The 15,971-nt window shown below is 43.9% G+C and overlaps 1 protein-coding gene across 2 annotated transcripts in view; it reads left to right on the top strand.

The window, feature by feature from the left end:
* Positions 1–15,971, top strand: part of RORA (RAR related orphan receptor A) — a 562,535-nt gene that overhangs the window by 492,962 nt on the left and 53,602 nt on the right. Inside the window, exon 1 of one of the 2 annotated variants that reach the window (XM_069765695.1) lies at positions 10,403–10,531. The exons of the other annotated variant lie outside the window; for it this stretch is intronic. Within the exon in view, the coding sequence (XP_069621796.1) occupies positions 10,504–10,531 (28 nt within the window). The 5' untranslated portion in view covers positions 10,403–10,503. Of the gene's footprint in view, positions 1–10,402; positions 10,532–15,971 lie in introns of those variants that run through there. 2 annotated transcript variants of the gene reach the window in all.

Here is a 15,971-nt window from a genome sequence, read left to right as displayed (position 1 = left end):
TCACTGCACCCCTAGATGAATTCATTGAGAGGTTTAGATTGTAAAATGGGGTCAGTCATGGGGGGGTTCTGCTGTTCTGGCACCCCAGGGGCTCTGCCAATGTGACATGGCACTCTCAAATCAGTGGAGCAAAATCTGCACTGTAATATGGCACTACTTACCTTCTGAGCTTTGTACTGTGCCTCAAAAGTAGTTTTCAATCACATATGGGATATCGGTCAACTCAGGAGTAATTGCACAACAAATTTTGGAGTTCATTTTCTCCTGTTACCTTTGCGAAAATCCAAAAATTTGGGGCTAAAAAACATTTTTGGAGGAAAAATTGTTTTTTTTTTTTAATTTTCACAGCTCAACGTTATACACTTCTACGAAGCACATATGGATTCAAGGTGCTCACCACACATCTAGATAAGTTCCCTGAGGGGTCTAGTTTCCAAAATGGTGTCATTTGTGGGGGATTTCCACTGTTTATGCACATCAGGGGCTCTCTAAACACGATATGGCATCAACTAATTATTCCAGCAAATTTTACAATCAAAAATAAAATGTCGCTCCTTCCCTACCAAGCTCAAGAAATTGTATTGTGCAATTTCTCCAGTTAACCTTACGAAAATAAAAAAAAAGGGTCTAAAGGGAAATGTTTGTGAAAAAAGTTATTTTTTCCTTCCATAAATTCCTATGAAGCACCTGAAGAGTTAATAAACTTATTAAATGTAGTTTTAAATACCTTGAGGGGTGCAGTTTTTAGAATGATGTCACCTTTGGATATTTTCTGCCATATAGGCCCCCAAAGTCACTTCAAATGTGAGGTGGTCCCGAAAAAATGGTTTTGTAAATGTTGTTGGAAAAATGAGAAATTTCTGGCCAACTTTTAACCCTTATAACTTCCTAATACAAATATTATGTTTTTAAAATTGTGCTGATGTAAAGTAAACATGTGGGAAAAGTTATTTACTATCTATTTTGTGTGACATGATTCTCTGATTTAAGGGCATAAAAATTAAAAGTTTGAAATTTGCAAAATTTTCAAAATGTTTGCCAAATTTGTTTTTTTTCACAAATAAACTCAAGTCATATCAACATTTTACTACTATCATGAAGTGCAATATGTCACAAAAAAACAATCTCACATTCAGTGGAATCTATTGAGGTGTTCCAGAGTTATGACCTCATATAGTAACAGTGGTCAGAATTGAAAAAATTGGCCTGGTTAGGAAGGTGAAAACAGGCTTTAGGGTGAAAGAGTTAAAGGGGTATTGCCATTTTATATAGTTATAGCATAGCCACTGGAATTGCCACAAATGTCTGATAGATGAGGGTCCAGTTGTCAGGGGCAGAAAAAGGGCCATAGTCATGGCCGAGGTCAGCTGTGTAGTGTGTAGTCATGCCCTGGTCTCCCATCGCATGAAAACAATATTCATTGCTCTGCTTACCTGTGGCTTCACTTTCAGCACTGACAAGGTCTCCTCTGGGCTTCTGTGGGTTCCCTCTAGGCAGCTTTCCAGAAATCAAGACACAGTCCATTTCAACTTTCAAATGAACAACTTCACTGGGTTCCTTACACAGCACATCCATATTCATTGCAGCATCATCAACAAGTTCCATTATACACACTTCCTCTTCTTTCCCTGTACTCCTTCCATGGTCCCACGGCACATGCAAGGGATGGACCATATCAAAGGGTTCCTCAGTGTCCTCCACGTCCAGGCTTACTTCGCTCGGGGGTTCCCTCAGCTATTTCACAATGGATCTGAGGGCATCAGCCCATGCTATAAGTTGCCACATGGTGAGAAACCTGCCTGTCTGTACTGCCATGATGTTCCTTTCAGCTCCAGTTTGTCATGCCGCTGCCGCTCCCCGCGCCCTGTCATACCTGTCCTCGGCGTCCTGGCGCAGCTCCTCTGCTGAAGCATCTTCTCTCCAGCGCTCGCTCCCGGCTTCTGCAGCTCGTTGGGTGCGCGCACATGCCGCATTCAGCTCTGCGCGTGCGCACCTCTAATTCCCCTGCTGGCACTCCTTCCCGTCCTCTCCGTCATCCTGGAGGACTGTAACCCGGAAGTCATATGCAAAAGAGTCAACCATCAGCACTCAGTTTGTGGGATGCACGCTCCAAAGCCCAAGGATCCAATCGGACCAAACGTTGCAGAAAAGAAAAGAAGAGCAGCATCCATACCAGGTGATAGATATCCAAAATAAGATCTTTATTCTGCCATCATGAAGTTACAACGTTTCGGCCAGAGTGGCCTTTGTCAAGTATATGGATATATAATATATATACTTGACAAAGGCCACTCTGGCCGAAACGTTGTAACTCCATGATGGCAGAATAAAGATCTTCTTTTGGATATCTATCACCTGGTATGGATGCTGCTCTTCTTTTCTTTTCTGTAACCCGGAAGTGTCTCCGACGCTGGTATGTAAACTGCTTCCTGCCACTCCTCAGTGCCTGATGTTCATTTGTGCAATCAAGTGCTTCTGGCCGCCCTTGGTCTCCGTGCGTTCCTTGCCCTCTGACCTTGGGTCTCTTCTTTTCTCTACAATGCCTTGCCTGTTTCCTGTGTTCCTGCCGTGTTTCCATCAGTTCCTGTTTCTCTGCGGTACCTACTCTGCTCCTGTGTCCCTGCCTTGCTCCCGTCAGCCTCTGTGTCTCCGTAATGTTCCTGCCAGTCTCTGTGTCACCGTAGTGTTTCTATCAGCTCCCTCGTCTCTGTAGTATCTTGCCATTCCCTGTGTCTCTTCCCTGTTCCCCTCGGTCCCTGTGTGGCTGCAGTGTTACCGCCAGGCCTTTGTCTCCGTCATACTCGCCAGTTCTTAGACTCTGCAGTTCCCATCTATCCTCAGTTTCTGCCGTCATGGCCAGTCCGTTATTTTCCCCTTTTTCCGTCTTGATCCTCCAGCTTCCATGGCGATAGTCCCTCGCAGGCCTGCCCCAAACTCTCCCTGTATAGGGGGCGGTCCATCTGGTCAGCTCATCCGTGAGGGGTTCGTCATCACGGTCCAGAGGGTCCACTTTCCGTTTTTTATCTACGAATCGTCACACAGTTCTCACTATTGCTGTACTGCTGCTGTTCTGTTCTAGTGATACTGGATGGCTGGGCTCCAACTTAAAACATTACATGGTCACTGCTTCTATCCCGGGCTCTATAGGCCGTCCAGACGGTTTGGGCACCCTGTCCCAACTGACTCTTAGAGGAAGCCCTCCCTCCCCTAACTGCAGCTGACCCATCCTATAGTAAACTATGTATGGTGTATGAATTAACTAGAGTCTGTCAGCACTCCATCTTGAGGACTACATGGGTACTGTACTTTCCCTATGTAAAAACTATCATACATAGCAAGACAAGTGCATACATTTACACCAATATAGGCAAAGGGGAATATTTAACGTTAAAAAAGGGAGTGGGGTATTACACGATCCAGTATACCCCTTTTCACAGTGGTGGAACCTTCATCTACATTTGAAACCAGAGGTTTACATACACTGTATAAAAAGACACATAAGCATGTTTTTCTCAATATCTGAAATGAAATCAGAATAAAGCTTTCCCATTTTAGGTCAATTAAGATTACCACAATCTATATATATAATTGTCTAAGGGTTTTTCCGTCTGTCTGTCTGTCTGTCCTGGAAATCCCGCGTCTCTGATTGGCCAATCAGAGACCGGCACAGCATCGACGTAGAAATCCCGTGTCTCTGATTGGTCGAGGCCACCAGGCCTCGACCAATCAGCAACGGGAGCTGTGACGATGATGTCATAAAGGACGTAGACATCCCGCGTCTCTGATTGGTCGAGGCCGCCAGGCCTCGACCAATCAGCAACGGGCACAGCGACGATGATGTCATAAAGGATGTAGACATCTCACGTTTCTGATTCAGCGACGGGCACAGTATCGACGTAGATGTCATAATGGTTGCCATGGCGACGATGATGTCATAAAGGTTGCCTCGACCAATCAGCGACGGGCACAGTCTGCCGCGAATTCTGGAATCATCATTGTCCATATACTACGGGGACATGCATATTCTAGAATACCCGATGCGTTAGAATCGGGCCACAGTCTAGTTATTAATATTTACCAAATGCCAGAAAAATGAGAAAGAATGTTTTAGGGCATATTTATTACTTACTGTAAAGTCAAAAGTTTACATACACTAAGATTACTATGCCTTTAAATAATTATAGGCTGCCCCTATGACGATGTCATGTGTTTGAAAGCTTTGAAAGGTTTTTGGCAATATTTGAGTTAACTAGAGACAAAACTGTGGATGTATTTTAATGCACACCTGAAACACACCGCTTCTTTTTGTAGGATCATGGGAAAGTCTTAAGAAATCAGCCAATATATCAAGAAGAAAATTGTGAACTTGCACAAGTCTAGCTCATTTTTGGGTACAATTTCAAAATACCTGAAGGTGCCTTGTTCATCTGCACAAACAATTATATGCAAGTACAAACAAGATGGGAATATCCAGCCATCATACCGCTCAGGAAGGAGACTGGTTCTGTGTCCCAGAGATGAACGTGCTATGGTTCGACATGTGCATATCATCCCAAGGACAAAAGCAAAAGACCTTGTTAAGATTATGGCGGAAGCTGGAAAGATTCTGTCAGTATCCACAGTGAAACAAGTACTGTAGCAAAATGGGCTGAAAGGACACTCTGCCAGGAAAAAGCTATTACTAAAAAAACATAGAAAAGCCAGATTAATGTTTGCAAATGCACACAGGAACAAAGACCTTAATTTTTGGAGACATGTCCTGTGGTCTGATGAAACTAAAATTGAACTTTTTTGGACATAATGACCATAGTTATGTTTGGAGGAAAAAGTGAGAAGCTTGGAAGCCTACGAACACCATGCCAACTGTGAAACACGAGGGTGGTAGCATCATGTTGTGGGGTTGTTTTGCTGCAGGAGGGACTGGTGCACTTCATAAAATAGATGGAATCATGAGAAAATAAGATTCTATGGCAATACTGAAGCAATATCTCAACAAATCAGCCAGGAAGTTAAAGCTTGGGCAGAAATGGGTCTTCCAAATAGACAATGACCTGTGTACTGCCAAAATGGTGACAAAGAGGCTTAAGGATAACAAATGTTACGTACAAGCAATGAAGTGACAGCGCTCCATCCAGGTGTATAATCAAAGCGAATGAATTTATTAAGCCATACAGTAGCTACTGCTACTGTATGGCTTAATAAATTCATTCGCTTTGATTATACACCTGGATGGAGAGCTGTCACTTCATTGCTTGAGCCTTCAATGGTCCTAGTGGGTTCCTTGGACCCGGACGGGCGCTCCGACCTGTGAGTGCTGTCAGCCATCTTTTTTTCTGCTTGGAACAAATGTTACGTTGTCAATGTTATGGAGTGGCCATCACAAAGCCCTGATCTCAATCCTATTGAAAATGCATGGGCAAATCTGAAAAGGCAGGTGCGAGCAAGGCGACCTACAAACCTGGATCAGTTACACCAGTTTTGTCAGGAGGAATGGGCTCAAATTCTGACCAACTATTGTGAGAAGCTTGTGGAAGGATATCACAACCGTTTGACCCAAGTCATTCAGTTCAAGGTCAATGGTTCCAAATATTAATGAAATGTATGAAAACTTTGACTTTGCAGTAATAAAAATGCCTTAAAATATTCTCTATCTCTCATTATTCTGGCATTTGGCAAATAGTAATAATTATATTAATCCCAATTGACCTAAAACGGGAAAGGTTTATTCTGATTTCATGTCAGATATTCAGAAATTGAGGAAAACATGCATATGTGTCTTTATATATAGTGTATGTAAACTTCTGGTTTCAACTGTATCTCAAGAATTGGCCATGTCTTGCTTAACTGAGAATGGAGAGGTGACTATTAGGCTGCCGTCACACTAGCAGTATTTGGTCAGTATTTTACATCAGTATTTGTAAGCCAAAACCAGGAGTGGAACAATTAGGAGAAAAGTATAATAGGAACATATGCACCACTTCTGCATTTATCACCCACTCCTGGTTTTGGCTTACAAATACTGATGTAAAATACTGACCAAATACTGCTATTGCGACGGCAGCCTAGAGTTCTCAAAAATGGGCGAGAATACATATAGTGAGCAATTTCTAGAACAGCCAAAGATGTGAATGAAGAGATATGCATGCACTGCCATGAAAATATTATAGACAAAGCATTAAACTCAGTGTTCCTTTTTGTCGCTTTTTAACCCATAAATTACACCCTTCTTAAAGGGTTTTTTTCAAGTTGTTTCTTGAACAGCCCCCCTTTTTCTCCTCTCCTACCCCCCTGGTGATCACCCTCTCCAGTGATCACCCCTAATCACCCCCGGCCCCCTGATCACCCCCCGATTAGCTGCTGTCGGCTCCATCTACAGCTCGTCCTCTGCTCCCCTCCTGCCCCCCCCCCCCTGTGCTTGACAGCTCCATCCTCCCCTGGTGATCACCCCCCGGCACCCCTAATCACCCCCTGCCCTCTGATCACCCCCTGCACTCCTTTATCACCTGCTGCTGCCGGCTCCATTTGCTCCTCTCCTACCCCCCCTGCGCCTGACAGCTCCATCCTGTCACACCATACACACACCAACCTGACGTACACTATACGACACCACACACCAACCTGACGTACACTACACCACTACACCACACACACCAACCTGACATAGGCTGGTGTGTGTGGTGTAGTGTATGTCAGATTAGTGTGTGGTGTAGTGTACTGTTGTGAATTCTGTTGTTAAGCTCCCTCCTGTGGTCATGAATGGTACTTCGGCTGGTTCTGTCCATGGGCTTCCTCTGGTGGTTGTGAGTGGGGCTGCGGCTTCTGAGGTTCCTTCCACAGGTGACGAGGTTAATTCGTTAGCTGGCTGCTCTATTTAACTCCACCTAGATCATTGCTCCATGCCACCTGTCAATGTTCCAGTATTGGTCTAGTTCGCTCCTGGATCGTTCCTGTGACCTGTCTTCCCAGCAGAAGCTAAGTTCCTGCTTGTTTTTCTCTGTTTGCTATTTTTTCTGTCCAGCTTGCTATTTTGATTTTTGTCTTGCTTGCTGGAAGCTCTGGGACGCAGAGGAAGCGCCTCCGCACCGTGAGTCGGTGCGGAGGGTCTTTTTGCACCCTCTGCGTGGTCTTTTTGTAGTTTTTTTGTGCTGACCGCAAAGTTACCTTTCCTATCCTCTGTCTGTTCAGTAAGTCGGGCCTCACTTTGCTAAATCTATTTCATCTCTGTGTTTGTAATTTTCATCTTAACTCACAGTCATTATATGTGGGGGGTTGCCTGTTCCTTTGGGAAATTTCTCTGAGGCAAGGTAGGCTTTATTTTTCTATCTTTAGGGCTAGCTAGTTCCTTAGGCTGTGACGAGGCGCCTAGGGAGCGTCAGGAGCGCTCCACGGCTATTTCTAGTGTGTGATAGGATTAGGGATTGCGGTCAGCAGAGTTCCCACGTCTCAGAGCTTGTCCTGTATTATTAGTAACTATCAGGTCATTCCGTGTGCTCTTAACCACCAGGTCCATTATTGTCCTCACCACCAGGTCATAACAGTACAGGTGGCCCAAAAGTATTAATGGATCTCAATAGAGGGATAAGAGAAGTTCTGAGACCATTTTTTTTCTTTGCAGTGTGTTTTGTCTCTCTTTTCCCCTTTACCTCTGGGTGGTTCAGGATACAGGTTTAGATATGGACATTCAAGGTCTGTCCTCTTGTATGGATAATCTCACTGCAAGGGTACAAAACATTCAAGATTTTGTGGTTCAGAATCCGATGTTAGAGCCTAGGATTCCAATTCCTGATTTGTTTTTTGGGGATAGATCTAAGTTTCTGAATTTCAAAAATAATTGTAAAGTTTCTTGCTTTGAAACCTCGCTCCTCAGGTGACCCTGTTCAACAAGTGAAAATCATTATTTCTTTGTTACGTGGCGACCCTCAAGACTGGGCATTTTCCCTTGCGCCAGGAGATCCGGAATTGCGTGATGTTGATGCGTTTTTTCTGGCGCTTGGATTGCTTTATGATGAACCAAATTCAGTGGATCAGGCAGAGAAAATCTTGCTGGCTCTGTGTCAGGGTCAGGATGAGGTAGAGATATATTGTCAGAAGTTTAGGAAGTGGTCTGTACTCACTCAGTGGAATGAATGTGCGCTGGCAGCAATTTTCTGAAAGGGTCTCTCTGAAGCCCTTAAGGATGTCATGGTGGGATTTCCCATGCCTGCTGGTCTGAATGAGTCTATGTATTTGGCCATTCAGATCAATCGACGCTTGCGTGAGCGTAAAGTTATGCACCATTTGGCGGTATTATCTGAGCAAGGACCTGAGCCTATGCAATGTGATAGGACTTTGACCAGAGCTGAACGGCAAGAACACAGACGTCGGAATGGGCTGTGTTTTTACTGTGGTGAATCCACTCATGCTATCTCCGATTGTCCTAAGCACACTAAGCGTTTCGCTAGGTCTGCCACCATTGGTACGGTACAGTCGAAATTTCTTTTGTCCGTTACTCTGATTTGCTCTTTGTCATCCTATTCTGTTATGGCATTTGTAGATTCAGGCGCTGCCCTGAATTTGATGGACTTGGAGTTTGCTAGGCGCTGTGGTTTTTTCTTGGAGCCCTTGCAGTATCTTATTCCATTGAGAGGAATTGATGCTACGCCTTTGGCCAAGAATAAGCCCCAGTACTGGACCCAATTGACCATGTGCATGGCTCCTGCACATCAGGAGGATATTCGCTTTTTGGTGTTGAATAATCTGCATGATGTGGTCGTTTTGGGGTTGCCATGGCTGCAGGTCCATAATGCAGTATTGGATTGGAAATCTATGTCTGTGTCCAGCTGGGGTTGTCAGGGGGTACATGGTGATGTTCCATTTCTGTCTATTTCGTCATCCACCCCTTCTGAAGTCCCGGAGTTTTTGTCGGATTACCGGGATTTATTTGATGAGCCCAAATCCAGTGCCCTACCTCCTCATAGGGATTGCGATTGTGCTATCAATTTGATTCCTGGTAGTAAGTTTCCTAAGGGCTGACTGTTCAATTTATCTGTGCCAGAACACGCCGCTATGCGGAGTTATATAGAGGAATCCTTGGAGAAGGGTCATATTCGCCCGTCGTCGTCACCATTGGGAGCAGGGTTCTTTTTTGTGGCCAAGAAGGATGGTTCTTTGAGACCTTGTATTGATTACCGCCTTCTTAATAAGATCACAGTCAAATTTCAGTACCCTTTGCCGCTGCTGTCTGATTTATTTGCTCGGATTAAGGGGGCTAGTTGGTTCACCAAGATAGATCTTCGTGGTGCGTATAATCTTGTGCGTATTAAACAGGGCGATGAATGGAAAGCAGCATTTAATACGCCCGAGGGCCATTTTGAGTACCTGGTTATGCCATTCGGGCTTTCCAATGCTCCATCAGTATTTCAGTCCTTAATGCATGACATCTTCCGAGAGTACCTGGATAAATTCCTGATTGTAATGCCAAAAGTGTGCAAAGCAGTCATCGAAGCAAAAGGTGGCTACTGTGAAGAACCTAGAATATAAGTCATAATTTCAGTTGTTTCACACTTTTTTGTTAAGTATATAATTCCACATGTGTGTGTTTATAGTTTTGATGCCTTCAGTGTGAATGTACAATTTTCATAGACATGAAAATACAGAAAAATCTTTAAATGAGATGTGTCCAAACTTTTGGTCTGTCCTGTATGTCCTTACAGATTTTACATTGGGGTCCAGAAACCAGTCACCCCTCTGTGCACTAGAGACCACTTTCCCCGGACAGGAGAATGTTGGGCTATCACATACGATAGTGGTGCATGCTGAGGAGCAGGGCACCGCTGCACACACCTCTCCGTGCCCCCCGATAGTGGTGCATGCTGAGGAGCAGGGCACCGCTGCACACACCTCTCCGTGCCCCCCGATAGTGGTGCATGCTGAGGAGCAGGGCACCGCTGCACACACCTCTCCGTGCCCCCCGATAGTGGTGCATGCTGAGGAGCAGGGCACCGCTGCACACCTCTCCCTGCCCCCCGATAGTGGTGCATGCTGAGGAGCAGGGCACCGCTGCACACACCTCTCCGTGCCCCCCGATAGTGGTGCATGCTGAGGAGCAGGGCACCGCTGCACACACCTCTCCGTGCCCCCCGATAGTGGTGCATGCTGAGGAGCAGGGCACCGCTGCACACCTCTCCCTGCCCCCCGATAGTGGTGCATGCTGAGGAGCAGGGCACCGCTGCACACACCTCTCCGTGCCCCCTGCCCGCTCTCCCTGTGTTCTCGCCGCTGTCAGCAGCCGGCCACGTGTGTGAGGCGGGTGCGCTCCCAGGTGGGCGTATCTTATCGGCACTCCCTCCGCTCATTGGTCAGGGCAGGAGAGGTGGGCCGTGCCCGCTGTCAGATTTCGGGGCGTGTCCAGAGCGGGTCACATGGACTCTCATATGGCAGCTGCGGGCGGGGGATGCGGCAGAGTGAAGCTGGCAACTGAGCGCTGTGGAGTGTGCGGGGGCTCCGGGGCACAGCACGGTGACCATGTATTATGTGATCGCGGCCATGAAAGGTGAGCAACTGCCCGGGGATCAATATCCGTCAGCAGAGCATGGGGGGAGGGCGAGCAGGGCACACTGGCACTCTGCTAAAGTAAGGCAGGGCTATGCACAGCGGGGAAGGAAGCTGGCATCAGAGTTAGTAAGGCGGCCTGGCATCGGCGAGCCCGGGCTCTGTGCGGAGGGAGTGTCCTCCTGACAAGTGGCACAGACGGGCACGTTAGGCGGGCGCGGTGCAGTTGGCTGTTGCCAGTGTCGAGGTGGCATGTGGAGCAGGAAGTGTAGGGAGAGCAGGGACCTCCTCATGGCAGGCGGGCGAGGTGAGGGCACACTTATCTGCACGGTGTGACAGGAGAATGCGAGCTATTGTCCCGCGTTATCAGCCACTTCATGTGCTGGAGAGAAGACTCTGCTGTGTCCTTCAGGGGAAGAAGTTTAGACCATTGCCCAGGCTTGTGTGGTGGCATTAGGAATCTGCCAGGGCATGCATGTACCTTCTACCCAGACCCACATCAGTCAGTGCCATCCTGTGCTCTCCTCCAGCCCCACTGACCTGCGTGGTCTGCATATACTGGCATCCACAATACATGCCCTCTCCTGTGGGTCACTGCGCCATGCTGCCCACAGACCTCACTCCTCCATGTCATTGCCTCAGACGTCAGTACTGAATATCTATCTATATCTATCTATATATACCGTGTGTATATATATATATATATATATTCATTCACTGTGCCCCTAGTGATGTCACAATTCCCAGCACAGTGCCTGAGATCGCTGTCCGTGCCACCAGATCCCTCTTTAGCGGTGCCATTGTATGCCAGCCTCAAAGCCACAGCAGAATTATTCGCATAGATAAAGTAAAACTGCTGATGGGAGGAATCCAATGTTCCCATTGAGAAGGAAGCGATTTGTTTCAGGCGCAGAAACTTTCAGGGCGCAGGGGAGGTTTGGGCCATCGGCCCATTAGAGCGTCCTGGTCTGAGATTTGTGGCTTTGTCCTTGCGTCTGTGTTTATACATAACTGCCATTATTACCATTGGGCCCGATAATTATAGGTTTCATAATGACTTAATGAGTTTCTCTTGTATGCACTGACGTCTGATTGCTCTTACCTCCTTGTTAGCTCATTTCACATCAGTAATTAATATCCAGCCATTGTCTCGGTCATACTAGATCTACCATTTAATTTGAAAAATGTCCTGCTTAAAGCCACAGGCACCCGAGATGTGACACAGAATTAGTATTTTAAAGGGAAAGCTGCGGACTGTGTACAGCACATCCCCTGGTCCTTAGCTGCTGACATAAGAAATAGGAAGGTCATGTTCAAATGACGGTCTAGATCTCTTCTGCCATCAGCCAATCAAAAGGGACTTTCAGGGGTTAACCTAGTTGGTGTGGAGTGCCACAAGTTTACACAGTGTTCTTGAGAAAGGTCAAGTAAACTGTTGCACTTTGGAACTCTAGATTTATTAATGACAGTTCATGTTTGTAAATAATACAATGTATACACACATGTTTTTTTTTAAAATAGCATATATATGCTTGTGTGTATGTATTGGTTTATAGTTATAAAAATAGATGCATATAATATAATTCTATATATGCATGCAGCGCTATATATGGAACAGCGTCCAATATTACCTCAAATGTTTATGCAAAGCTTTCCCACCCAGTAATCCAGTGGTCTCCAATAATAAAGTCAAAAAAGGAAAACGGCACAAAAAACTTTTTGAAAAAGGATATTACATCCGAAACGTTGCCACGACGTTCAGGCAATAAAGTCCACTTTTTTCTTTTTTTTTTTGTGTGTATAGTTATATAGATAGTTATATAGATAGTTATATAGATGGTTATATAGATATATAGATAGTTATATAGATATATATATTTTAATAGATCAAAAACGGGGCAAAATATTAAATGAGCTCCGCCATGTGGTAATTTACAAGAAACCAAAAGAGAATGGACACTAGAGCTAATAAAATGTAAGAAAGTTTGTTGAGAATACTCTAAAAGTTATATTCACCCAACCCCAGTATTGGATACTGTGTCTTATATTCTGTGCCCCCAGTGAGGTTCTTGCTCTAGTGTAGTCGCCACTGTGGCGCTCATTTGCATTTTATATATATATATTGCACTATTGGCACTTGATATATGTTTCCATTAACTGATGTTACATATGGATTTGTTATGATCGTTTGAACCGTTAGTCCACATATAGTATTCTGTTATCTATTTTCCTAAAAACTATTACTTTTTTTTTGGGGGGGGTATAATTTTGAGATGATTTCTTTGTTTACGAGTAGTCTTTATGAAATACGTAGTGGCTCATACATCAACCCTGCATTGCTATTTTCCTGCACGTGGTACTAGGTCGTTGTCCATTTCTTCTATCTTGCGCCCTAATTTCATTATGAATTTGTAATGGTTGTTTGAGAATACTCTAAAAGTTATATTCAATAAACTTTTTTACTTGAGATATATATTTATAACTATGTATCATTATTATAATAATTCTGCATGTACTGTAGAATTATATATGTGTCGTCTAGTTCTGTGTGCTCTTACATAATACAAGGAAGCAGAATCCTTTAAATCTCATGTCTGTTCATACCTAATGTCAAATATTATCAGATAGAGAACTTTGATATTTTTTTTTTCTACTTTCCAATGCGAAAGAGCCTTTACATGCCTTTGACCCTTTCTTGTTATAAGGCGATGGAGTCAGTACCGATCACCACCCAACAGGCCTTCGCGTTGTACGTAAAATGTACACACTGATGTAGCTTGTGGTCCATGGTACTGAGGACCCTACCTGTGAGAACCCGGCCCCTGAGATCTTAGTTTTAGGGCTTATCTGAGTGTGATGGAGGCTTTCGCATGTAGACAATACTCGCTGCACAGTGACTACTGAGTTTGTAAGTAATAATGAGACTTCGCAGACTTCTACCATAATAACGAGTAACTATGGTAATTTCTTCCTTTGTGTTTTATTATTCGAAACATCTCCATTTGTCGCTATTTAGTTGGTTCCTTTTCTTGTTCTTACAATGAAATCCCCGTAAACTAATGACATGGTGACGCTTGTAGCGTACGTCTCCGTGTTTGTCTGTGGTGTGATGTCACATCGTTTCTGGACACCATTTGTTCTTATTCTTTCCATTGGCAGCTTCATGCATGAGCTCATGTAGTGCGTTTTCGGAGGTTTTCTAGAGTATAAGCTCTTTGGTCCAAGGTTTATCTCCCGTACATTATGTTCTCTTGTCTCCGTTTTTCCTCTACTCATATATTAGAGTTGAGTTTGTTACATTGTTATGCCACAAAGTAATACTGTACATTGGACAAGAAGTAAACTTGTATTCAATTCTTGTTTTTCCTATTTAGGGAGTCCACCCTTTTCCCCATGGTGCACCCTTAAAGCCCAGGATATGGTCCTACTTCCCTTTTCCTACCCTACTTTCCCTATGATGGACAGACTGTTTTATCATCCAATACTGCTATATAAAGTGCATGCGTGATTCCGGCCTTACACACCTGCATAGAATATTGTCATATCGTAAATTTAGCAGCTGTTTGATATTTTCTCCAGATCTTAATAGTTTGACAGCTGTTTAGATTGTTTTAGTTTCTCCTCTTCCCGTAAATGATGCAGAACGCAGCCGTAGTAATAACTTGTGTCATACAGTCATTATATTGTGATTGTATGATAAACCAGTCCAATATGCCTCTGTGTGTGTTTAGTGTCAGTATTTCACACTTGGTGTGTATAAATTGCTGTACTGGTCATAAAGTTGTTCTAAAATCAATGAAATATTTTCTTCTAATCCTTCAGCTAGACAAGTGACATTTATGATGTGACTGCTTTAATCTATGTTTGGAGAGATGTACCAAAGCTGAATTTTAACCCCAGGGGCTGAATAGCTTTATTCCTGGTATAAGCCCGAGAACTAAGATTATGCGGAATTGTTACTTCTAAACGCCAACATTAACGTTATGTATTTACTTGTATAGCGCCACTAAATCCACTGCACCTTACAGGCATTACCTCTGTCCCCATTGGGGCTCACAATCTAGATTCCCTATCAGTATGTCTTGAAGTTTGGAAGTAAACCAGAGAACCAGGAGGAAACCCGCAAGAACACGATGAGGATATAGCAACTCCTTGCAGTTATTGTCCTTGGTGGGATTTGAACCCAAGACCCCCGCACTGCAAAGCAAGAGTGCTAACCACATAAGCCATTTGTGTACAACATAAGTTCAGCTCTGCTACATCTGCCAAACATGTACCTCCGTATGACACGCTCAGCTCTGCTGTGCATAATAAACTTATATTTACATTACAGCTGACCTCTGCTACATCTTACCTTCCACTGTACCTGACACTGAGCTTTGCTACAATTGTAGCAAATTATACACACTTGTCGTATAGAATTTCATATAATCTTCTATAATATAAAACTGCATTCTCCATTATTAATATATGTTGATTTTTATGTAATTTGGGCCCTCTGCATGAGGAGACTGGAGAATATTCTACATTGGGGTTATTGGAGGCAGCACTGTCAATGCATATTTTGCCGAAAGCAAGAACCACTTGTTTCTCTTGTTCAACCTGTATTCAGGGATCTAGGTATGCCTATATGCTCTATAGTCACTGATTAAAAATTAAAAAAAGGGCATTAAACCAGAAACTACATTAAAGTCCTGGATTCTACATTCAGTAGAAATGTGCTCATACCCATAGGCATCCAGAAGGTTGACAAAACCTAAAGTATGGTTTAAATGGCCATACCGCTCTATGGGATCATTAAACAATCCCGAGATCAAAACATAGGGACATCAAATTTATCAAAACCAAAAAATGAATCGATTTTCTAGCATAATTCCGAGGCAGGACAGCGTCCGCCGCACTTACAGATTGTCACTGCCAGCTGCGGCCATAGGATGTGTTCTATTGGGGAAGTTACAGCATGCAAACATTACATTTCTAGAAAGTGATGCCCGACACTGACCATTTTTGTGGTTAAGCTATAAAACAGCAGTGTGGCTTGATATAGTCGTGATATATAAGATGTTTGGCCTTGGTGGACCACTTAATATATACATTGTGAATAGTAGATATAACACCTAGAAAGTGTAAGTCTGTATCTTTACCACAATCGCTTCTAGGAATCAGCATTTTCTTACTTATTCTGTTTATTATCGCCCTTAATGTGATATCATATAATAATGAAATCAGTCGTTTCATCCAAATAAGTAAAACAGACGTGTGAACAGCCCCGTAGACTCCGTTATGTGTTCCGTCCATGAGCAACGCAGAGTAAGCACGTGCGTGAAAAATGGCCATCTGAATGAGGCCTTAGGGCGATGCTGTAATAACTTCTCTGCTACATTGTACTGGTTACTGTGCTTATTTTATATAGATACAGCTAATCTAATTTACGCCATAAC

The sequence above is a fragment of the Ranitomeya imitator genome, chromosome 4 (assembly GCF_032444005.1).
Source record: "Ranitomeya imitator isolate aRanImi1 chromosome 4, aRanImi1.pri, whole genome shotgun sequence".
Classification (NCBI taxonomy): Eukaryota; Metazoa; Chordata; class Amphibia; order Anura; family Dendrobatidae; genus Ranitomeya; species Ranitomeya imitator.
Note: the sequence above shows the minus strand (reverse complement) of the source record. Positions and strands in the feature narration are given on the sequence as shown.